Source organism: Apus apus, chromosome 3, assembly GCF_020740795.1.
Source record: "Apus apus isolate bApuApu2 chromosome 3, bApuApu2.pri.cur, whole genome shotgun sequence".
NCBI lineage: Eukaryota > Metazoa > Chordata > Aves > Apodiformes > Apodidae > Apus > Apus apus.
Genome location: NC_067284.1, coordinates 77,400,102 through 77,424,479, shown reverse-complemented (window position 1 = coordinate 77,424,479; position 24,378 = coordinate 77,400,102). Strand labels below are relative to the sequence as shown.

The 24,378-nt window shown below is 51.7% G+C and overlaps 1 protein-coding gene across 8 annotated transcripts; it reads left to right on the top strand.

Annotated features, from left to right (window-relative positions):
• The first annotated feature begins 718 nt into the window (after positions 1 to 718).
• On the top strand, positions 719 to 24,054 carry VEGFA (vascular endothelial growth factor A). 8 transcript variants are annotated; one of them, XM_051613396.1, is made up of 9 exons: positions 719 to 1,497; positions 7,437 to 7,488; positions 12,529 to 12,725; positions 14,484 to 14,560; positions 14,991 to 15,023; positions 15,187 to 15,327; positions 17,806 to 17,877; positions 19,026 to 19,157; positions 21,397 to 24,054. In XM_051613396.1, exons 1-9 carry the CDS (start codon positions 1,432 to 1,434, stop codon positions 21,416 to 21,418), a joined length of 792 nt encoding a protein of 263 aa, XP_051469356.1. In that variant the 5' UTR covers positions 719 to 1,431; the 3' UTR covers positions 21,419 to 24,054. The 8 variants fall into 8 exon arrangements, with proteins under 8 accessions (XP_051469356.1, XP_051469358.1, XP_051469357.1 ...); XM_051613398.1 differs by lacking the exon at positions 15,187 to 15,327; XM_051613397.1 differs by lacking the exon at positions 19,026 to 19,157.
• Positions 24,055 to 24,378: the final 324 nt, after the last annotated feature.

Genomic DNA, 24,378 nt, shown 5'->3' with positions numbered 1-24,378 from the left:
CGGACGACGGCTGTGATCACAATTTGTCCCCTGCTGCCCCCTCTCCCCAAATGGCTCTGCTGGACTTTGGAGCAATTCCCACGGGCAAGGTGAATTTTGACCCGAACGTGCATCCATCGGCAGGGCAGGAAGGGTGGAGGAAGCGCGGCCCGTGGGGCTGCCGTGAGGAAGGCAGGGCAGGGAAGTCGGGGGCGAAACGTGTGAGCGGCGGGGGGCTGCGTGCGGCCCCGCGCAGGGCGGGCGGGGAGGGCGGCGGAGGGGGCGAGCACGCCTTTACCTCCCTGGCCTTTTCCCCTAGCGCGGAAAAGGATGGGATGGGATGGGAGGGGAGGAGGGAGGGGAGTCGCTGCGGAGGGTGGGACTTCGTCGGAGCGTCTCTCCCCGCGGCCGCGCCGAGCAGTTGCAGAGCGCCGGCGAGCGGGCGGTCGGGAGGGTGCTGCGCGGGGAGCGGGCGCTGCGCGGAGCCGCCGCTGGAGAGCGCGGAGCGGGCTGCCGCCGCGCCGGGGGCCAGGAGCGCACACCGCGCCGGAGGGTGACAGCGCGCCGCGGGAGCAGCCCTCCCCGGGCACCGGGACCTGCTGTTTGGCTTGCCGCCTTGCTTTATCCTTTCGTTTAATTTATTTTTTTCCCCACCTATACTTTGATCCGCTGGGATTTTTTTTCACCCCCTCTCTTTCCCGCAGAGCCTCCCCCCTCCCCAGTTCCCTCCCTCTCTAGCCAGTTTGGATTTTTTTTTTTAATTTATATTCTGATTTTTATTTTTTTTCAAGTGGTGGACAGAGAGAGGGAGAGAGAGACAGAGGCAGAGAGGGCAGGAGAAAAGCGCTCTGTTCGTCCCCTCCGCCACCACCACCCGGACTTGCGGAGAGGGGTCGGGCCGAGCGGCGGTGGGATCAGCCTTTTCCCCCCGGGGAGGCGACCCCATCTCGGGGAGCCGCCGGAGGCAGCCGCCGCGAAGAGGGGGTGCAGGAAAAGAGATGCATTGAAACTTTCCGCCCAAACTTTGGCGTGAGTGCGCGAAACCGAGCGAGCGCGGCGCGGGTGCTTGCCTGCCCCGGCGCGGGGAGAGCGGCGGCGGCGGCGGACGGACGGGCGGGCGCCGCTGTGGAGCTCGGACTGCCCGGCGGCGGGGGCCGGGCGGCGGCGGGGCAGCCGCGGAGCCTGCGCTCGGCCCGGCGGAGCGCCCACCGAAAGCAGCAGCAGCAGCAGCCGGGGCCGGCGGAGAGCCGGGCTTATGGAGGGGTGAAACCGGAGACCCCGAAGAGGAACCCCCTTTCTCCCGGAGCTCCTCGCAGCGCCCGGCCGGCGGCACCCCAGGAGGCGGCGGCGGGCACGGAGGAGGCGCGGGCAAGAGCGCGGCGGGGCGGCGGCGGCGGGGCGGCGGCGAGGCAGAGAGCGGCGGGCCCCGCTCCGCGGCGTGCGCCGGCAACCATGAACTTTCTGCTCACTTGGATCCACTGGGGGCTGGCGGCGCTGCTCTATCTGCAGAGCGCGGAGGTAAGCGGCGGGGACGGCGGCTTTGTGCCCCGCACACGGGGAGGGGGGCGGCGAAAAGACTTTTTTTCTCCCCCTCCTTTTTTTTTTTTTTTTTCCCCCCCCCTTCCTCGCCTCTCCTTGCCTCCCACCTGCTCGGTGCGGAGCCGCCGCGCTGCTGGCAGCGGGTGCGGGTGGGTGCCCGCAGCGCACACACGTGTATGTGCGGGCGTGCAATGCTGCAGCGCGGGGGGAAAGCGTTGCCCGGTGCTTGGCGGGCCCCCGGAGCAGCCGACAGCACCGTGCGGAGTGCCCGCGCACATGTGCGCGCATTACACGGCCCCGCCGTGGGGCTGCCGCGGTGGCGGGGCTGGGGGGTCCCGGCGGGGTCCCCGCGGGGCAGGGTGCGGGGCACGGCGCGGGGCAGGGAGGCAGCGCGCTGGCTTCTTGCATCAGCCTCGCCTCCCGTCCTCGGGTCTCCTGACATTGCAAAAGGGTGTTTCGGCGGTATTTGCCTTGGGTCCCAGTTCGGGTTTGTGCCGCCGAGTGGAGTTCAAAATACCTAGCTGGAAAAACAAATAGAGATCAAAGAGGACAAAATGGATCCTGAATTTCTTCCAGATTGATTTTTTTTTTTTTTTCCAAAATACATATCTCCTGCACGGAGATTACAAAACCGCACATTTTTCTCTTCTCCTCCTCCTCAGTTACTTTTACTTTTGCCTCATTTTCAGTCTTGAAGGATTAGAAACCAACTCTTCCTCCTTTTCTTTCTTTCTCTCTCTCTTTTTTTTTTTTTTTTTTTTTTAAGAAAAAGAAAGGCAGCTTTCTGTGCAAACCTTTCCTGTAAATCTGTTTTCTAAAGAGTCAAGAGGGCTGTGTTGCCAAGAGATATTAAGGGGTTTAGACAGAGTGGCCACGTGAAAGTGGCGATTCTCTAGGCGGGCATGGATTACGTTTTAAAGGCTATAGCAGGTTAGTCCTCTCCTGCCATTTCTGCATGGCCCTTGGAGAGAAAGCGGGTCAGATCATCTCCCGCAGTCGTGAAAATAAACGTTGCTTGCAAACTAATCAGTTATTCACATTGTTTGTTCGGCACTGATGCTGGAAGGTAACTCCCCAATTAGGAGCCATTTCAGCTGTAACTGAAGTCATGCAGGCACTGCACGCTTTGTTTCTAGCCTGTTATATCTCTACTTTCTCCACTGACAGCCGCACATTCGGCTGTGCTTCATGGGAACCGAGGCACAGCTCTCGCTCGAGTGTGGCACAGAGCAGCTCCGTGCTGTCTGCCTGCCAGATTTGGCTGCTGGGACAATTCTTTCCTCTCTCCAAGAGTTTTTCCGCCATCACCTAAACCGGAGGTTTCTTTGCCTTCAGCTCCTCAGTCAGTGTGTACAGTAGTGTCTGTTCCCTGGCTATAGGTTAGAAAAGTCTGTATCTGTGTCTAGTGGTTAATATCCCTTTAACCCTCCCCTTGCTCCTTCTCCCCTCCCCTTCCTCTTCCCCAGAGGAGGAAACGGTGGATCAGGTATAGTCCAGGTCTGTCTGTCCTCAGGAGTCCTGTAGAAGCCTCATACTGCCTTTTCTCCTAGGCAGGAGGATGGTGCCAATGAGAAAAGGATTACAGTGGGGGGAAAGAAAAAGTAGGAGGAATTACGGTGTAGCGATGGGGCTGGGGGGAAATGTGGTGGGGACAGATACATGAGAGATTGTGAGATGTTCAGATAGCCGGGTGATGCGGGCCATATAAGTGCTCAGGCAGATCAACGGTGAGGTCTGCCCTCCGGTTCTGTCCTTATTTGTCCGTTGATCGTCTGGGCACCACAGTGATGGGAACGTTAGAAATGCCAGCAGATCTCACGTAGGCAGCTTGACGATGACTCTGGGCATGGCAGAAGGCATGACTCTTCACGCCGGGACTAGGGTTTTGTGCTTTGATGATAATATTTATCTGTACTGTTAATCTGACTGTTGCGCTGAATAAAACCTATCTAGCTAGCCAGGCATGTTGGAGAGAATTGAATAAAAGCCCCAGCAGAGCCTGACTAGGGAGAGTGGGGACCAGCATGTGTCAGGCTGCTGACTTGCTTTCCTGAACGCAGGGGAGGAGGGACACCGGAATCACGGCGTTCCTCTGGTGAAGGTGGCAGGGGGATGCCTCCTTATGGAGGGAGTTGCTGCTGTTGCTCCTGCAGCAAGGCTGGGACTGTGGGAAACCATGCCATGGTTGGGGCTGGGCGGCGCTGATGCCACAGGTGGCTGCTTCCGCTGGTGGCGACAGCTTTTCTGTGCGGGAGAGAGAGGAAAAGGTGGTTTTGCGTTGCCGCCCTTCCAGCTGTTTGCCCGTGCTGAGCTGTGGTGCACAGTCCTCACGCCCCACCGGGTCAGAAGGCCTGCACTGTTGTCCCTTCCTAGTCTCCTCTTTCCTAGAGAACAGGGAACAGCGGGTCATTCCTCATTTTCCTTTGTCTGAGGGTCTTGGTGGCAGGTCACCCCTGATGAGGGTCTGGGAACTCCTTCCTTACTGCCCCGAACTGTGGAGGGACCTAGATACAACAGCTGTATTGCCATAGGGAACAGGCAGCGATCAGGAGGGAGAGCGAGCCTGTGACTAGACTACTAATGATCACACACCCACCAGGCTCCCTCCTTTGGTGTGCCTCTGCGCCAGGCCACGATGGGGAGCCACCAGAACCTGCTTCCCCAGCCCACAGGCAGCCAGGACTCGGTGGGTCACCTTCCCAAAAGCTGTTCCAGGCCCTTGCTCTGAGGACAGGCTGGGAGTAGGAGTGCTCCTTTGGGAGCAAGGGAGAGGGAAACCCATGCTGACATCTCGGAGGGGCTCACTGATTTCTCAGCAACCCCAAATCTGCTCCCCTGTCCGTCCTGTTCCATGTCAGAGGTGCCTTGGCTGTGCTGGCAGCTTGCGAGATTACTGACCTCTGTCTGCATGTACAATGTAGAAGTGAGTCCACTGAGTCCTGTCCTCCCCCCCTCCCCTTAAGTAGAAAACGCTGAGAAGAATTTCTAGCGCCTAAGACGAAAAGTGCCTTAACTCCTGTCCCTGAGTCCCTCTCAGAGTGGATGGATTGTTTGTTCCAGTCCTAAACAGTTACAAAGCTCTTTTAATGAGGCTGCACAGATTAGGGGGAGGGGAAGGGAGAGAAAGAGTGCTGGTGGTGGTGGTGAGGGGGGTGATGGTGAGGAATGACTTGATTAACCTTTTCTCTCCCTTCAGAGAATAACTGGCCTTGGACAGGGACTGAGGGAGAAGTAGGACAGGGAAGGTGCACATGGGTGGTGTGAAGTGGATTTATTTGTTAGGGAGGGTTTTACTCCTAGACATCCTGAATGCAGGATGTGCATTTGCTGTGACATGCAGAGGGCACAAAAAGGAGCTTCCCCTTGGTCAGCCCCATTCCTGGGGTCATTTATCCTGCTCTTGAGCCCAGTGGTTGCTTCCACACACCTCTGTGAAATGTTGAAAAATCCTTATTGGAAAAAAAACTGTTACAGAGCTGTTGGGTAATATCAATAGCCAGCAGAGCAGAGTGTGACCTTCAGTCTCCCACTGAAGGGCACTCTGGGCCTGCTTGTCCTGTGGAAGGCTTTTGGTTCCCCATTGCTCTGTCTGATACGTAGCAGTTGGGTTTAAAGCGAGGCAAAAACCCCTGCCTCACCTGCAGCTCTCGTGAACTGGCTTTGAGGGCACTAGCCACAGGTTAAAGGCATTGCTGAAAGGGCAGGAAAGTTTCTTGGTATAGTGACCAGAGGGTATGTTACTGACAGTTTGGGGAAACCTGTTGGGTTTCTGCAGAGAGCTCCTCTGGGAGTGCTCAGAAGCTCTCTGCAGGCTTGGTACCAATCTTGTTTCCCATCCTTGGGGTGGGCTTGCAGCCTGGGTCTTAGTAAGCGTTGGGAGAGTGTTTTGGCTCCTGCCCCAGTACCTCGGGGCAGAGTAAGGTGATGGCCAGGTGCAGGTGAGCAGTGAAAGTGTCTAGCTTGCTTCTGCTTCCCATTGCCTGTGCCTCATGTGTGCTTGCCTGTGAGGAGGGGGTGGGCTTGGCAGCAGCCAGCTGGGCAGCCTCACCTACAGGACAGCAGAATGACTCTCAAGGTGTCTTCAAGCTAATTTCTGTTCAGTCCATCATGGTCTTTATTTGTGTGAACGGAAAAGCCCTCTGCAAAAGATCTTGGGGGTATTGTTACTTGGATAAACTGACTTGACTCGTGATCCTCTTCCTGTGCTACAACAGAGATTGAGGCTCTTCTGCCCTTGATGTGGCTTTCTTTTGACCCATAGATTGTCAGGCGCTGACTGGCTTTGGAAGGCCGCTGCAACCTCTACTGCCTCCATTTTGTTTGTGCTGTTGCAGTGACCTTCACACTTCAGGAATGAAACTGTTTCTAGGAACCTGCTTTTTAAACTGTTGTCAGAGCACAAAAGTTGGGCACACAGCCTTCTCCTTTCCAGAGAAGTAATAGGTCAGGCATGGGGTGGCTCAGGTCTGGGCTGTTGAGTTGTGCTGAGATACAGAAAGACTTTGGTAGAAACGAGAAGCAAGGAGTTCAGTTAGGGGGACCTTAGACAAAGGGAACTATGCACAGACACAAAGGAGTGACTGGGAGAGGGGCTTCTAGGGCTTTGCTGGCTCTCTTGCCCTCTGCTTTTAAAAGCTGACACTTTGGGTTGCTCAGATGGTGTTGCTGCCCTGTGCACAAGGCTGCCTAGAAGACTGTAAGTGTCCCTTAGCAAGTGTGAGGTGGACTTTGCTTGGTCAGTTCTGTCCTGTCTCTGGGTACAAGAGCAGAGGGCCCTTTTCTCAGCCTAAATGCAACATACTGCTGGTGAAACAGTGTTTTGTGTGTATGTGTCGCCAGGCTGCTTTTGGGCCTCTGCTGAAAAGCAGCAAGTTATGGGGTGGATGGCATCACACAGGTGGCAGCATACCTGGGAGAAGTGAGGAAAGCCAGGCATTTTTCGGTTTTGGTTCAGAACGGAACAGCAGGGGGAAACCTGACTTGGCTGGAAAGTTACGTCAGAGCTAAAACCCTCATGCAGAGCAGGAAGACTGGAGTTTTTGTTTCACTTGGAATTAAAAGGACTTCCTTAGTAAAGAAGCATAATGCTTCTCCATCCCGGTCTGGGGGTGGGTTACCTGTTGCCGCTCCTGCATGTGTCAGCAGTGTGGAAATGCCCCTTGCCCCAAAAAGGTGGCGAGAGCGAGCACAGACCTTGGGGCCTCTGTGTGTGTTTTGTCCTGGGGAAGCCGTGGGGAGCACAGGGACAGGAGCTGTGCTGCCACCGGGCCACGCAGGGGCTGGGGACGGGGCCCGTTTGGTGAGAGCGCGCCGTCCCCTCCCTTCCAGAGGAGAGGAGGGAAACCCAGGCGGTTTGGTGGCCTTGGCCGGTGTAGCAGTGCTGTCACAGTTAATCGCCCCGACACCCAGCCAGACACCCACACCTTGGTGGCCACCGCCACTCCATGACAGGCATCGGTGACACTGAGAGGGGAGCAATGCCCTTTCGCACCTGGCTGCTCTTCTCCCTCCTCCGCCCTCCCTGCCCCGCTCCCCGGCCGAATTCACTGTTACGGGGCAGAAACGGTGATTGTTCTTCCCCGGGGCCCAGGTTTGCTATCTGGGTTTAGACCGGAGTCGCCGAAAGCGCCTCTCGGGGGACACGCTTCTCCCTTTGGGGCCTCCCTCGGGCCGCCGCGCTGGAGGCCCGGGCCGCCTCTTGTCCCTCGGCCCGGGGCCGTCCTGCCTGCTCCGTCCGTGTCCCTCTCGGCTCCCCGAGGGACAGGGGGCACAACAGGTCCCTCAGCAGGGCGCCGGCTCCACTTCGGGGGTGCCCCCTCTGCCTCCCAGCCGGCGGGGCGGCGGGCCCGGGAGCCCTCCCGTGCCCCGGGACCGCTTAACGGCTCCGTGTTGTGACCGATTTTCTGTTGTCGTTGCAGTTGTCGAAGGCTGCTCCTGCCCTGGGGGATGGGGAGCGGAAACCCAACGAAGGTAAGCGCTGGGCGGCTTCCCGGCGGGTGGGGGCGGCCGGGGGCTCGGGGGAAGGAGGCCCGGGCCCCGGGACCCGCCGGCGGCCAACACCGCCACCTCCCGGGGAGCGGCGGCGGCGGGAGCGGGGGCTGCCGGCGGGAGGCGCCGCCGCCATTAACCCCTTCGCTTCGCTTCGCGGCGCCGCCGCCCCCCGCGCTCCCCTTGCGGGGCCGGGTCCCGGGGCCGGGCCGCGGGGTGGGGGAGGCCGGGGGGCCCGGGTCCCGGGGCCGGGCCGGGCAGCAGGGCCGGGCAGCAGGGCCGGCTCAGCCCGCCGCTCGCTTCCCACAACTCTTGAGGAAAACTGCGTGCGTGCGCGAGGGCACATACACACGCTCATTTATATATATATATAAATATATCTGGCCGTACACAGACGCGCGCGCACACAAAGAGCTGAGTAGCGGTGAGCAGTTCGCTAGGGATTCACCGCAGCGCCGTAGGAAGGGATTTGTCATCTTTGCTGCCTTCCTCTTCCCTGGTGGCGCTGGCCGTGCCCAGCTGGGTGGCCAGGGCTGGTCCCCATGACAAAGGCCGAAGCAGCGCCCCGGCTCTCCCCAGGCGGCCGGGTGGGAGCTCTCTGGGGGCAGAGGAGGAAAAAGGGGCAGCTCAGGAGATTCTTGTGGCGTCGTGCCGCCTGACGGTCTGGGGTACCCCCCAGTTAGGTTACTGCTAAGCGCTGCACAGAGCCAGTCTGAAAAAAATGCACCCCTCTATTCCGGTTTGAGCTGGCAGGCATAGCAGATTCTGGGGACAGCAGTGTGATCTAATAGGTTTTACTTAATTTGTTGCTGGTGGTCCAGTATGGATGGAACCATCGCTTGGTGAGGAAATGAGGTGGTGTGCCCCTGCAGCAGTTGCAAGTTTCCGGCACTCCAGCTGCCTCAAGGCCAGACTGTGGCAATGTTCTCTGCCTTATTGGTTTGTACAAGTAAATGTAGAGCAGAGGAGCAGTCAGCCCCCAGGTTAGCCAGAGATGCCGCCTGCAAGTGCCCTGTCTGGTGGAGCCCTGTGCGTTGCTGGAGGTTCACTTCGTGTCTGCACTCCTGAGTTCAGAAGTGGGGTAAAAGGGCTGTGGACTTCAGAGCCTTCAGGCTGAAGTTGATAATCAGCTACTTTAAGACCATTCTGGCCATCTTTTCCCCATATCTTCATAGCAGAGCAGATACAGGCTGCATGGCGGGGTCTGGTGGTGTTCTTGCCTGGTACCCGTGGGTTGTGACCTTCAGCGTTATTCCAGCTGGAGGTCAGCAGAGGGCTCTAGCAGTGTGGGCCGAGATTGTCTTTTTTTTGGTCACACTCAATTTCAGTTTCTGTAACTTCATTGGCGTGACAGGCTGCATGTACATTGCCAGAGGTTTGTGGCAGGCTGTGTTTGGCATAGGTGTCCATTTTGCATGGGCAGAATTTCTGATTTGCTGGCGGGCTGCCGCTTGTTGCGCTTGACCCTTGCTCCTGCTGGAGTCAACAGAAGAAGGTTCAGGGACTCCAGAGGGATCAAGATGGAGCCTGCTGTGAGGCTTATTTTTGTAACCACTCCTCTGCTCTTGGTAGAGAAGAGGTAGCGTCCTCATCTGTGCCATTTGTTGTGGCCAGCTACATTCCCAGGGAGAGGAAAAGTTGAACAGAATTTAAATCCCTTTCACAAGCAGGCCGATGGGGTCACATGAGCAGTTGGTCCGGCAGTGTGAGTACGGTTGCCTTGGTGCTATTTCTGGTTCTGCAGTGCAGGCATATCTGTGAATTCAAAGTCAGGACTCTTTGCATTACCTTTCTGGCTCTACTTCTGTCCTGCTGTGTGACCTTGGAGGTCCTCTCTCAGTACCTCAGTTTCCCTTCTGTGAAAAGGAGATGATGTTCCACAAGGACAGCCCTGAAATAGCTTCCACTGAAGGTCTTGGGGGCTTTGGGGCTGGGGTGAAAGGTGATTTTGTGTCTTTGCCATTTTGTACTTGTTCTGAGATGTTGAGCTGTGACAGGTTTTTATTTGGGATAGACTTACTCTGGTTGGAGACTGTAGTTTTAGCTTCAGCCTGTACCCTGTTCTGCTCAAGAGAGTCTTCCACGTTTTGTGGCACTGGAAGTTGTAGAGGAGTCAGACAAACACTCTTTGTTCTGCGAGAAAAGATTTTCTGGTATAAATAAAAGAAACCACCAGCACTTGTGGATGCACTTTTATTTTTAAAAGAACAGTGTGTCTGTATTGCTGCTAAGCCATTGATGGGGCAAAATGATCCTAGACTTGTTCCTTTTCTAGTTTAGCATGTTCCCACTTGGCTGCTTCAAATTTGGACTTAATCCTGCCTGCTGTGGCTGTGTCTGCCCTGAAGAGTTAATGTAGGCCCTGACTGGGTTTTAAACTTACTTACCCCTCCACTCACAAAGGAGAACCTCTTACTCAAGTCTGGAGGTGTTTTGCCAGGGTAGGGGTGTGGGTTAGATGGAGGATTAAATTTTAATGTGGGCTGAAGCCCAAATTGCAGGAAGGGAGCAGGCCAAGAAGTATTAGTCCTTCAATGACCTTCCTGTGTTTCCCCATGAAAGACAGACCTTCCATCCCTGACACAAGCAGTGGAAAGGAAGCACAGACTGAATCAGCCCAGCAAAGTGTGGAATATGACTCCTGGTACATGGTAGTAAGTGTAGATATGGTAGGAGGGGCAGGACTTTGCTGTGAGGATGACTGTACCTCAGTCATTTGCTCTGGTTTGGGTGCTAACTGTACAAATGAACTATGGAATGTTGCTCAGGCTCTGTGGGAATGCTCCGTGTCCAGTAAAATCAAAGCAACACGCCTTTCATGGCAGGATGTTCTGACTGGCAGCTGAAGAAAGATTCCCCGTTTCCTTTTCAGACGCTGATTCAGACTTTGGAAAATCATCCTATGTTGAAGCAAAGGCAAAAACTTCCAAATTCTTTATGGAAAGGATTTGATCCTGTCAGATCTCCCAGATCTCAAGTATAGTCATCAGGGTGCAGCTGTGAAAGTAAACCCTCCGCAAAAGGAGTTAAATCTGCTGTTCTGTGGCCAATCTGCACTCTGGATTCTCTGGTGTAGTCTGGCTGCTTGTGCCGTGCAAACATTTAGAAAGTGTGGCAGACGTCAATCAGTTTCACTTCAGTTTTCTACTCTTGTTTCGGTTTCTGCCTCTGTGCCCTAGAGTACTGCGGTGAGCAGCATTTGATCTGCACAGGTAACTGCTGCTTTCCCTCCCTCCTTTCTTCCCTTCCCTTGCTCCCTCCCTCCCATTGACGTAGGTTTGTAAGCATCTTTCTCCAGAACTATGCTTTTACTGCCAGAGTTCCCAGATCCTTTCTGCTGGCACAGTGTGAATAATCATCAGTGCAGTTCAGTGGCTGTCATTGTGCCTGCAGAATTTCCCACATATTAAATTGTTCAACTTGTTGGAACATAGGCGGTGACTAAGGGAATAAGGAGGTAGCCACAGACAAGCCAGGAGAACAGCCAGGAGGTGTAAAGCAATTCGGGGAGGAGGGAAGAGGAAAGGAAGGGACAAGGAACAGAAACATGCTGTCTTCTAGACGAGGAATACCAACAAGCAATCCATGCCTGCCAGGCTACGTTTCCCTTTTACAAGGCACTTTCTCTTTTAATAGCTGCTCACGCTCTCTGGCACTTCATACTCCCTGGTTGGAAGCTCCTCCTCTTTTGTACCCACTCTCAGCACTGTGGCACTGTCAGCTCTGCGTGACCTAGAATTAACTTTCAACAATTAACTGCAGGCTATGAGCTCCGAGCCCTGCAGCTTTTGCATTTTTGTGGCAGAGTAACCTTTATGCCAGTTTGTCACAAGTTCAGGGCACTTTAGAAATGCTTACTGGAGACCATGTTTTTCCATGATGCAAGCAGTTTGCACTTATCACTCAGAGTTATCAACCTTGGTGCTGTAGGACTGTGCTTACTGTACAGGTGGATCATTATAGTGCATAAAAGCGTGGGGCAGGTACTGTCTCTGTGTATACTCTTATCCTCTGCTCCATTTGAGACTGCCTGCTGGTAGTGCTAGGAGGCCTGGGGGGCTCCAGGTACTCACTGTTTGCAGAACTGTACTAGCAGGTGGATTTTGTGCGTGTGTACTTATCTGTCCTATCTCTCATCTCTTTAAATCTCTCCAACCCTTGACCAAGCAGCAAAACGAAGCTTTGGCAAGAGACTGGAAAACATTGAGAAACACTTGTGAAATCAGTGCAGATCACAAGCAATTAGTGTTTGCCCCATTCAAAGGGAAGGCAGGGGATAATGGCAGATCTGCCCTGTTCCCCCTCCCACACTGCCTCATTGCAGTTTGGTAGCCAAGTATATGGTCTAGTTAATCCTGAGGGTGCTGTGGGCTTGCTTTGAATCTTCCAGTGGTTAGTTTGATTGCTGGGTCTGGGAAAGTGGTTAGTGTGGAGACATGGAGGATGTGACTTGCAGCAGGTGCTGTCGTGATTCTGGGGAGGCCTGTTGAGGTAGATGTTCTGCATGGGCAAAAGAGGTAGCAGATGGGAAAAGGATGCATGGTCCAAAATCTTCTGCTTGTTCTCAGAAGTCCCTCTATGCCAAGGTCTCTAGGAAGGATGCTCCTAACTTATCCCCCTGCCTTCTAAAACTCACTGGGGCATCCACTGGATGTTTAGAAAGGGAGTGAAAGGCAAACTGGTGAAGGGCCTTCATCTGAGACTAGGGATGATAGCAGGGAAGGGGCTTGTGGAATGTATCATGGTTGCAGGGAGGCAAATAGTGGGGCTCTTCTGTCCATCTTGTCTCTGCCCTGAAACAGTGGTGGGAAGAGATAGTCTCTTTCTCTTCCCTGCTTGATTTGTGTGTGTGTGTGTATGTGTGTGTGTAGGGCAGAAACAAAGGACTTAGGCCTCCAAGACCAGTTAATGAAGAGCATAGGGTAGATGTGTTGCAACTGTCTGGCTCATTTTAAGGGGCAAAGCCCTAGATGTCTTTGAGCTAAGTTTGCATTAACTTGCTCCCTCCGTTCTTCCTTTTAGTTATCAAATTCCTGGAAGTCTATGAGCGCAGCTTCTGCAGGACAATTGAGACCCTGGTGGACATTTTCCAGGAGTACCCTGATGAGGTGGAGTACATATTCAAGCCATCCTGTGTGCCTCTGATGAGATGTGCGGGTTGCTGCGGCGATGAGGGCCTAGAATGTGTCCCTGTGGATGTGTACAACGTCACAATGGAGGTGAGGGCCCAGCTTGGAAGCTGGCATGCTTGGGTGCCGGAAGCAAGTCAGCCGTCACAGCCATCCCAAGTCCCAGCTCCCAGCTAAATCAGAGGAAGGCCAGCTTACGCCGGGAACTTGAGGTTGTGGGACTGGGAGGGTTCACCCGTCTTCTGACCTTGGTACCCGGCATTACACCATGCATGGTTAAAAGATGAGTTGCCCCTCTGTATTCAAGGCTAAGAGGAGAATCTGTATTTTGGCTTTGACCTCACTAGTGCCTAAATACCATAGGTAGGAGCACGCAAAGGAGCATTTCTGCATGCTCAGAGAACGTAACAGAGCATTTCTGATGCTGTTATCTCTGAGACCCCAAGAAGAGACCCCTTGGGCCCTTGCTCCACCTGAAGTCTGTTTGGTCTATACAGCTGTTGCTCTGAAGGCAGCTGAGGGGCTCGAAAGGGGAAAGCCTGTCTGCTCTCTCCCGGGGGGCATATGAGGTCAGCCTTTACCAACAGAGCAGGGAATTTGGGTCATTAGCTACATTGGCACAGCAGGGGTGGAGAGGGGCTCTAAGAAACACAGGGCTTCAGTGTCAAGTGGAAAAGTCTTTCTGCCTCTGGGCGCCCTCCTCCTTTGTTTGGTTAAATTCATTCTTTGGAAAAGATGGAGATGGCCCTGATAGGAAAGACTGGGCACATGTGGAGAATGCAAACTCTGATTTAGAGCTTTGTCTCTGCCTTGTCTGCCAGCCTGGGTCCCGGCTTTTGTCTGCAGTGGAGCTGGTGCCCACTACCCTTACCCCATAGCACCCTCACCTATTTTTGTCCCTCAGCCTCTTGAATGGCCATGGTAAAGCTTACCGTCACTTTTTGACATGGAGGAGGCACACACAGGATTAAGTGATTTAACCAGCAATCTCTTTTTGCTTGTCATTTGAGCTGTGTTTGAACTCTGGCAACCTGTCTGTGCTCTTCCATGGTTCCCCACGGTGCTCTTCCAGCCTGGGCCAGAGCATAGTAGTATGGTGTAGCTAGGGATGGTTTTCTTCCTACCATTCCTTGCTGAATTACAGTTTTGGCTGGTATGCTTGCTTGTTTGCCTGTAAAGGGTCAGAGACACTTCAGCAGATCTCTGGTGCAAATGCTAGAGCTAATGGTGCAGCCAGAATCTGGATTGAGACACTGTGACAATACATGCATAGCTTCTAATATAACTTAACTGGAGGCACCTGGGGCTGGGAGATTGGCAATGTCTGGCTCTGCAGGGCTATTTTAAGCAGAGATCACCAGATCTACTTCATGTGTCGAGTCACTGAGAAGATGAGATGTCAGCTGGAAAGGAACAGTGGTTTAGGGAAAAGGAGTCAGATAGGGGATTTTTGCTTTGGGCCTTTGTGTTAGACTGAAGCATGCTTCTATGTGAGAGCAGGCTGGATGCTCCATTACTGTCTCTGTAGCATCGATCAGGGACAGCTCAGTGAGAACCTTACAATGGTTTTATGCTCTCTGCCATGCCTGTCTCCAAGGCAGTCCACCAGTGCTGGAACCACGCATGCATGAGCAAACAGAGCTTTGGCACGAGTCTGGTGTTGCCGCTTGCTTGTGATCAAAGGCTTTCCCTGACTGGGAGATTGGGGCCTCAAAGCTAGCTCAGACTCTGCCATGCTGTTCCCAGGAGCACCTGGGGTGCAAATGCTTTGCCATGCAGCAGGCTGATTTAGAGCTTTGAGTATAACTAGTGAATGGGCAGTGACCCTCTCTGTTTCTTTCATTCCAGATCATGAGAATTAAACCCCTTCAGAGTCAGCACATAGCGCACATGAGCTTCTTACAGCACAGTAAATGTGACTGCAGGTGAGAATGGAGCAGCACTGGTTCCTCTTGCAATAAATGTATTCCAAGCCTTTCCTTTTTTCTGCCATTGGGTTGGGACTGTTGTCCAGAGTCTTCTGCAGTTTCCTCATTTGTTTTGCACTGGGATGGCTGAGCCTGGGAAAAGAAGCCCTTTGCTGGCGAGGCTTTTCCATCTCTAGACATCACAGGTGGACAATGCTAGCCTGAATCCTGGGGTCTTTTGGCACTGGTTGCCAGTGAGGTGCAACAGGAGAGGGCTCCAGAAACTTTGAGCAAACACTTTGAGAAGGACCACTTAACCTGTGCCACGGGAATCTTGCAATGCCAGCTTTACATGTCCTTCCCTGGACTTGGTGGGATCCAGGGATAGTACTGGAATTGTAAATGGTAAGCTCCCTTCTTATAAGGCCTTTGTTTTTTTTCCCCACAGACCAAAGAAAGATGTCAAAAACAAACAAGAAAAGTAAGTGACAAACCTTTCCTCCTTTCTCTTTTGGTGGTTGGTTGGTGTTTCCTCTCCCCACTGCCCCTTGCCCTTTTCTTTGGTTGGAGATACTCGCTTTGAGAAGGTGTTTTTGGAAATGGTGTATGGTAGTGCATGGGGCAACACTCTGAATCCGTTCCAGGTGGGCACAGAAACCCAGATCTGACGGTCCTTCCTTCACACCCCAGACCTGGAGCTTGCATGACCCATGGCAGTCATTCCTAATGCTTTACCCTGAGTCAGGGAAGTCCCATCGTTTGTGTCCTACCAGAATGGATTCAAGGTGCAGCCCCTGTTCTCCCTTCCCTCTTCCTGGGGAGTTTCTGGTTACTGCAAATTGCTGCCTTTCATTGATTTTTTTCTTGCTGCTTGAATGAGTACTTGCTGGCTTCTTTCACAGCAGCTTGGGTAGGAACTCTGCTGGCTACAGGGAGAGGTGGCAATAGAGGCCTGGTGGAGGCAGAACTTATGCCATGCAGGATGTGATGCTGATTTTGGTTGGGTGGGGGCCTGGGGGTTGTAATGTCCTGGCCTGGGAGGTGAATGTCCTAGCTGGGTCTTGGTGGAGACTTTCATGAGTTTTTTTCAATCTGATGGATTTGCTCTGGTGACCTGAAGGAAGTTAAGACACAACCTTTCCTTCCTTACCTAAGTAAAAAGGTTGTGGAAAGTAGAGAAATAAGCTCTTGTCCTGCAGTAGTTGCAGGGATGATCACAAAATACGGAACAACATCGAAAATAAAGAGTGACCTCTCTGGGAGAGAGGGTCAGCTGGACTGCGCATGGCTGGGATAGCAACTCTGCCATTTAGAAGTGTGGAGTTGGAGAGGAAGGGGGTGAATACTGGGAGATGAGGCTGAAACAGAGACAGAGAGAGCAAGCAGGAGAGTGAGAGAACTTCTTTCACCCCTGTCCTGGTGGTTGTATATTTCTAGCTGCCTTCCAGCCTCTCCTCCTCCCCCTGGAAATTTGCTCTTGGTTGCATTGAGCTGCATGCAGCCAACACTTCTCTTTGTGCAGGGCTGTGTTGAGGATGGTCAGTCTGTGTGGCTCTGTGGTTTGAAGGTGTGTGAGAGTTGGGTCTGTGTGAACTCTAGTGAGGATGGGGTGTGGGTGGAGCAGCCAGCCCAAGCTGTGTTGCATTCCCTTTCCTCTTCTAACAACACCTTGCCTGCTCTTCGCTGGTTCTGCGCTCCCTGTGGAAGGAAGGGGAGGGGTAGGAGAGATTGGTGTACTTTGATTTGTGCTGGATTGAAAGTCCTGTTATATTGGTGCCCCTCTCCTCCCTTCAGGTTGATTTTCCTCCCCTCACCGCCTCTCTGTGACTCCTGACATGTAGGGCAGAGGCTGGGAGCGAGCTGATGCTGACACTCGTTCCAGTGAGACAACTTGAACAGGGCCTAAGAAACACCTGTGGTGCTTTCCCTTCTATCTCCCTATGTCCCCTCCACAGCTCCCTCCCAAAGTGGGCTGCACCAGGGAAGGAGGAAGCCTCTGCTGAACTGCCGTAGTGCTGGGGCTCACTTGCTTGACAAGCCCTGGTGCTTTGCCTAGGGCCTTCTCCTTGCATGTCTCTCACTTGGTTGTGTGCTAACATGGCTCAAGGAGCAGCACAGGCTCCAGCCTCCCTCCCTCCCTGTGCTCTCACTGGCCTGTAGGGATCGATGGTTAGTGTCCAGACCTGCACGTCCTAGCCCCTGCCTGTCCCAGCCCCTGCCCAAGAGTTAGGAGTAACTGGTGCTTTTTCAGAAGAGAGTCAGCGCTTTGGCTCTGTCCACTTGTCTCCCTGACAGATCCATGTAGAAGGCAGTGGGAGGGAGGGAAAGGAGAGAAGATCTGAGAGCTGCTTACTGATTACCTCCTGGGTGTCATAATGAGGTCAGGCCTTCTGTAGTCAGGATGGAAGCCACCAGAGAGGATGCTAGCAGACATCCAGCAAGGTCTGCAGGAGTCCTCCAAAACACAGGCAGGAGGTGGGGTGGGTGAGCAGAGCCTTCAGGATAGATAGCCCTCTTTCATGCAGCACTGCTCTTCAGACCAGGTCTTTCCCTTGTCTGTGGGGTGCTGAGGCCAGGCCCCCTTTGATCCCATCCCAAGGCAGGATTACCACCAGCCCTGCAGCAGAGTTGTTGGAGCTCAGCTGTTCCCTCCTAGGCCCAATGCTGGGTGTTGTGTCAGGTCAGAACAGTTTCCTTTTCCCTGGGGGAGCCCCTCTGCTCAGGTTGCCTCTTGTCAGTCAGCGTGCGCCTGCGCTTGTCACCTGCAACAGTTGTCTGCACTCACTGTGGTTGCGTGATGCTTTCACCAAGCTTTCTGTTCCTTTCCCCTCACCCCCTGTCCCTTTCCCACTGGCCCTGGGGGGACAGGTGCCCCTCTTGAGGCTTCAGCAGATCCGCCTGTGCTGGCAGAAGCCCTGCAGGAGATGGTTGCTGCCGAGTCCACTGGTGTTGGCTTGGCTGTGGGCAGACCGGTTGCGGTGCTGGCAGGAGCACAGGAGGGCTGGTGAATGTGTGTGCAAGGTGGAGATCTGTGCTTCGGCCCTGGGACTTGCCCTCCAGTCCTGCCTCATGTGCTTCCTCCCTCCCAGCAAGGCACATGGCTGTTTTGTTTTTTTTCCTCTTCTTCCTTGCATTTTCTTCCGTTTTCTCTCTCCCTTTCTCGTTTTCTCTCTCCCTTTCTTTCCTTCTCTCTCTCTCTCTCTCTCTTTCTCTTTTTTTTTTTTTTTTTTTTTTTTTTTTGTTTTGTTTTGTTTTTCTTCCAGAAAATCAAAGCGAGGAAAGGGGAAGGGTCAAAAGAGAAAGCGCAAGAAAGGCCGGTACAAACCACTCAGCTTGTACGTTTGTGTCCTCTGCTTGTAGACTCTCTTCCCTCCCTCTCCCCAAACCAAACCGCCTGCTTGATGCTTACTCAAAATCTCACCCTCCCCTCTCTGTCACTGGTGGGCTGCAGAACCTGCAGGGGCAGCACTGGTGGTGGCACTGCTCTTGCACTAAGGGTATCTCAGGGAAGGTGGCTTTAGCTTGCTTGGCTCTCTAATCATCAGTGGTGACCATTTTCCCAAGGCACAAGAGCCTGGGTGGGTGGGTGAGTGCCCCGCACCTCTTTTCCACGCCTTCTGGTTGCAGCTCTGTCATCTGCTTTCCCCCACTTGTCTTGTGCCCTCACTGCTACGATGACTGGTGGCAGGCAGGCTGGCATCTGCCTTGCATCTGTGTGTGTGCGTGTGCGCGTGTGCAAGTGTGTCTGTCTGGTGGAGTCACAGGCGGAGAGGAGAGGTGGGATGGTGGGAAGCTGGAGAGGGGATGGCGGGAAGCTGGAGAGAGGGTGCTGGGGACCTGGAGGGGCTCTCTGTTTTTTTTCTCTCTCTGCTGGATTTGGTGGCTTCTCTCTCCCTGTCTCTCACTGCTCTGCCTCTCTCATGGTGATTCACAGAATTCTGCATTGTAAATTCCTTGCCCCTCCATAGGAAACTCCGAGGTGGCAAGGTTGGGATGGGGCTTATAGAGGGGAGGGCAGTACTGGCTGCAGGGGTAAGCACGTGATGCTGGAGCTCAGCTACCTTCCAGGGGAGGAGAGACCCTCTATTTAACTTGTCTAGCCACTGGCCTCTTTCTACTCGAATAGCCCACTTCAGAGAATTCCTTTCATTGATACGTCAATAGCTGGCTGGGACCTCTCACCTTCCCATCCTTGCTTTCCCCTTCTTTCTCCCTGTGGCCTGTGCCGATGGATCCAATGCAGCATTTGTGAATACTGTGCAGAGAGCCTGTTTTCTTTCTCTTTACGCTAATGCAAGGGGGTGCTGTCCTGGGGCTGCCGGGGTGCTGCTGGAAAATCCATCAGCCCGCGATGCTCCAGTGGGCAGCGTGGGGGCTGTGGGAGGGGGCAAGGGGATTGCTTTGATGTTTAGGGTGTTGCATGTGTATTTTCTTTCTGCTGAAGCGCTGTAGCTTAGACATCTTTCCTTTTGCCTTTTTGCAGTCACTGTGAGCCTTGCTCAGAGAGGAGAAAGCACTTGTTTGTACAAGATCCCCAGACCTGTAAATGTTCCTGCAAATTCACAGACTCACGTTGCAAGTCGAGGCAGCTTGAGTTAAACGAGCGCACTTGCAGGTTTGTGTCCTGAAGGATGAAAGAGAAAAACACAGAGAGAGAGAAAGAGAAAGAGGGGGGAGCTTGCTTCCTGCTGAATTCTGGCACTAGTGCTATATGATTACTTCTTTTCTTTGTCCTACGTGGGCCAGAGGGGCTGAGATGAGGCCAGAGTTTCCTCGTGTCAAAGGGTGGCTGTGTGTTTCAGATGTGCTGTCAGGACTTGGATGGGGATGGCTTCCAGAAACAGGGTGTTTGTGGTATCCTTTCCCATAAGACAAGATAATGGCATTCATGTTGCTGAGGTAGCCAGGTGGAGAGTCTGTAGCCCTCTATACTTTATTTGTATGCAACTCTGGGCATTCTGTTGGACAAAAACAAATCCTTAGCTAACTAGGATTTGACCAGCCCTGTCTTTGAAGCCCTTTTCATGCGGCTTGTGGATGCTCTGCTGTGTGCAGAATGAGGAGAGCCAGGCCAGGAACCTCCCTCAGGGCTGACCCACATTCTCCTTTGCCTCTTAGTTCTTAAAAGCCAGGAAGAGCACCCTGTCCTCTTGCCCTGTGCTTATAGTTCCCTATCCATGTCTTTGCCAGAGTTGTGGTTTGAGGGGTTGCACTCAGGGCTGTGATGTGGGATGCATCAGGATTAGGTCTGTCTCTTAAGTGAAGGCAGGCCGAGGTCTGTATTTCAGGTGGGAGACACAAAGACACTCTGTGTTTAGTGTTTGTTCAGAGATCCGTGCTATGCGTGTGCCAATCTGAGTGCTACCAGTCACACACCATCTGTTGCACAGATGTGCAGAATCTGACTCCTGATTCTCACCTGAGTGCTTTGGTTAGCTCTGTGGGGTCCCTTGACTTGCACCAGCTGTGTATGCACCTCTGGTGTGAGATCATCCAACCTACGCAGAGAGACATAGAAATAGGGTTGCAGAAGAGCCTTTGAGTGTGGCTCTGAACTCAGGCCCCTTCCACAAAAATTTGAGAGATGGCCTCTGTCAAGACAGTATTGCAGTGGGAGTGGTTGGATGGGAGAGAGTAAGGGAGAGAGATCCAGGGTCCTCTGTGGCTACATCCTGAAAGGGGACACATCTATTTGCCTGCCTGGAATTGACTGGGTGACCAAGGCTGCTACAAGTAGCAAGCACTTCCTTTAGGTGTGAAAATGCTTTGTGCCCAAACCAGGGAGACGTTGGCACTGCCAGTGTGGTGGAAAGTGCTCTGTATGCAAAGGAATTTTCTGGGGTGCTGTAATTTCAGTGGGAAAGTAATTGACAGGCCAGAATAGAGCAGCTTCTGGAGTTAAACTTCTCCCAGCAAGCGTAACCCCTGAAGCATGAGGACAGATCTAACTTTGGCCTTTTCCCTCTGTTCCCAAACTCCAGAATGACTGGAAATTACCCTACGGAGTTTGAAGGTTGAGAAATAGTAAAAAAATACAAAGAAAAAACAATACCCCAAAGAAGTCATGATGGCAGAAGGGGTTTACTAATTTTTCATACTACTAGACTCTCTCTGTGGTGGGATAATTGAGACTAAGGGAGGTTTTCAGAGCTGGTGTGTTAACCAGAAAGATAGGAAGGAGTCATAGGAGTGCATAGCTTATTGGTTTTCAGATAAAAAGCTGGTTAAGCTGAAGTTTGTCATGCTCTTTCTTGTAGAGTTAGAATTGGGCCCTAAAGGGGAGGGTAAATTCTCATTTCTCCTGCTGCTTCTTCAGGCTGCTGCTGCTATTCTCTGGTGCTAACCCCTGCTCATGGCAGCTCGTGGAATGAGGGGCACTTTCTTTTACCTTCTTGCCTGCACGAGGCCTTGTTGTCTGCACTGCCTCCCACCCAAACAACAGGCTAGGTGGAGAGCTGAGGGAGTGTGTCTTTCTGCATGCATTGCTTAGCCTTGTTTTTCTGTATGTTTGCGTGTATCTGTGTGCGCATGGTGTGAGAGGGTGCAAACTCAGCTCATCTGTGAGGAAGCCTCTAATTTTGCTCTTAAATTTACCCCTGTACTCGTATCACCCCCTGACCCCTCTAGGTGAGCCTGGGGACGTAGAACTCATTGACCCATTCATGGGTTGAGATTCTCAGCTGTTTTGCCCTATCTGCACAGCACTTCACCCCACCAGTGACGTCATGCCATGTCTTAACACCATGTGCTCTTAAACACGTTAGCCACCTCCCTTCCTTCCCTTCCCTGCCCTACTTGCACCCCCATCACAAACATTAACCCCTCCTCTCTTGTTTTCCTTCCCTTTCTGACAGATGTGAAAAACCGAGACGGTGAGCAGCGGAAAAGAAGGGGGAACAGCCCTGTTTCTGGAGCCTGATTTCTCGCCTGGACAGAAAAAAAAAAGACAAAACAAAACACTAATCCAAATGAACCCTAAAAATGAAGGATCGGTAGAGCACAGCACTTTCAGTACGGACGATGGACTCCGGAAGGAACATTCCCCAAGGCACCCGCCGCACAGAATTCACCTTTTGGTTTTGAACTGTTTTATTTTATTTTTCTTTTCATGCTGCTAAATAACAGAGCCAGGAAGACTATAGGGGTGTATTTGATGGGTTTTCCCATGCATACATATATATGTGTGTATACATGCATATACATATATATATATGTATATATATTTTAACCACATCTATATATACATATATGTATATCTTAACCACACACACACACATATATATATAATATATATATACTGATTATTTTTTTTAACATTGCTAATGTTATTGGTGTCTTCACTGGATAATACTCGACTGCTGTGGACACAAGCGGGCTACTTGGGGCATAAGAAACAAGCTAAGACTGGACTTGAGTAGAAGCGCTGGGTGTAAACTTCTTAACTCTAACTGACTTGTGTGGCCTCCGCTGTTTGTAGAGTGTGCTGTACCACAGACCACCTTCTCCTTGCCTGGGACAGGGAGGAGAGGTGATGGAGAGGATGGGCAGGGAGTTCCAAAGAGTGGCATCCTAGGGTGTGATGGGTCAAAGGCCAAGGAAATGGCCATCTGCGTGATCAAGGATTCCTCCTCCCCTCTCTTCCCCCAACCTTCGCCCTTACTCGTCTCATAACCTGCCTGCCTTGCTGGGACATGGGATGTCAGTGTACATTTTGCGTTGACTTTATTCACTATAGAAACTTTGCCAGAGAGACATGCTGGCTTCTCTTAAGGATGGTGGGCAGCTGATGCGCACTAACTTTCCATTCAAGGAAGTATCACAGGAGTCTAGATTTCCTGCCCTTGGTGGCTGCAAAAGGACACGAGGCCTACAGTGTGCTGAAGCAAGAATGGGGACCGGTGCATAGCCACACAGTTGTTCAGCACTGCCTGCTTTCTTCATGCACAGAGCTGCCACTCAAGAGCATCCAAGATGCTTACGGAACATTTCTGGAAAGGGATATTAATCAAAAGTATATACACAGTAGGGGGTGTGTGTGTGTGTATGTGAGTGTGTGCATTTGTGTCTGTGTGTATGTGTGTTTGTGTTTTTATCTCTTTTTTATATATATATATTTATTTTTATACATATATATATATAAAAAAAATAATATATATGTATGCCAAGATTGACGGAGGGAAAAAGAAAGCAACTTCTGCTGCCTTCAGTTTGCATATGCAGTGTGAATGACCCTTCAGAACGTCCAGTTTTGTTGTTTTTTTTAACGACATACTGTAAATACCAGCCCCCTTTTCCACATCTCGGGCTGGGGAGTCAAATGTGAAGGCAGCCGGAATCCCTGAGCCGTGTCTGAGAATCTTGGCTATGTGTGTATCTGCAAAATACACTGTGGTGTATGTGAAACCCACCTTACACACGCGCGCACACACACGCCCCCCTGAAAGCGTGTTTGTACATCTATGTGGATATATATAATCTAGTTCTGTGATTAAAATTATTATTAATAATAATAATAATCAAAAAGGTACTCGGTCTGTGTCAGAATGCTGCCAAACATCATCTGCAATTGAATTTTCAACGCCTGATAATGTACAACACGGAAAGCTTCCAAAAAGACAAGACAGTCTAAAAACAGACTCTCAACAAGCGACTACTAACCACTAGGAACTCCCCATCCGACTGATGGCTTTCAGAAGGAGGAAAAACACAGGGGTGGGTGCTTGCATCTGCAATGTATGATACTCATGCTGCATCGTGCGCAAGACAGAGGCTTCCGATGGGGGGGGGAGGGAAGAGAAAGTGTTTTATATACTTATTTAATATCCCTTTTTAAATTAGAAATTAAACAGATAATTTAATTAAAGAGTAGGGATTTTTCAGTATTCTTTGTTAATATTTAATTTCAACTATTTATAAGCCGTACCTCCTTTTTTTTCTTTTTTTTTTTTTTTTTCTTTTTTTTTTTGTACTGGTTGTGTATAAGTTTAACCTCCCTGTTGTCCCATCCCATCTCTCCCCAATTGTTGGCAGAGTCAGTAGCATGTTATGGGCAGTTATTTAATTAATTTCTCTAACACCTACCCCTACACATTCCTATTGAGACAAGGGTTAGATATACATCTACATACTATATATATATTTGGCTATGTGTTTGTATATATATATATATATGTTTATGTATATGTGTGATTCGGATAAAATAGACGCTACGATTTTTTTATATATGTAAAAAGAAGAAACAGGAAAAATAGAAAATTCTACATCTTGAATCTCTCTCCTTTTTAATTTTAATATTTGTTATCATTTTATTTATTGGTGCTACTGTTTATCTGTAATAATTGCGGGGAAAAAAGATATTAACACTACATATTGTGTCTAGTGAATTTTTTCAAGATATTCCTTAGTACATATTTATTTTTAAACAAAGAAATTACAGATATATCTTAAAAAAACGACGACGACGACGAGAAACAAACTTTTTTTTGTATTAAAGAATTTAATTCTGACCTTGATTTCCTTTGCCTTCTCCTTCTGCCTTGCATCCTGGTTTTCTTCCATTGTGTAACAGACCCTCCAGCATTGCCTCTGGAGGCTACAGGGCACCAGCAACCTGCCTGTCAGACACTTGGATTTGGGCCCAGAGCCTCCAAAAGCATCTAGGGTACCTAAAGCTCCTTGACATGAATGGGAGGTAGGCGCCAAAATACATCTGTGGAGCTCAGTCTGAGTTCCCCACTCAGTGAGAAGAGGGTGGTCTGATGGGCAGGAATGAGGGGGCAGGACTCTGGGGTTCCTTCACAGCCTCTGATGCCAAGGAGCATGGTGATGGCCCCAGC

Coding starts and splice junctions, on each gene's coding strand:
- VEGFA (XM_051613396.1), top strand. CDS start 1,432: ATGAACTTTCTGCTCACTTGGATCCACTGGGGGCTGGCGGCGCTGCTC. Junction 1,498..7,436: donor TCTATCTGCAGAGCGCGGAG/GTAAGCGGCGGG, acceptor TTGTCGTTGCAG/TTGTCGAAGGCTGCTCCTGC. Junction 15,328..17,805: donor CCTACCAGAATGGATTCAAG/GTGCAGCCCCTG, acceptor TTTTTCTTCCAG/AAAATCAAAGCGAGGAAAGG.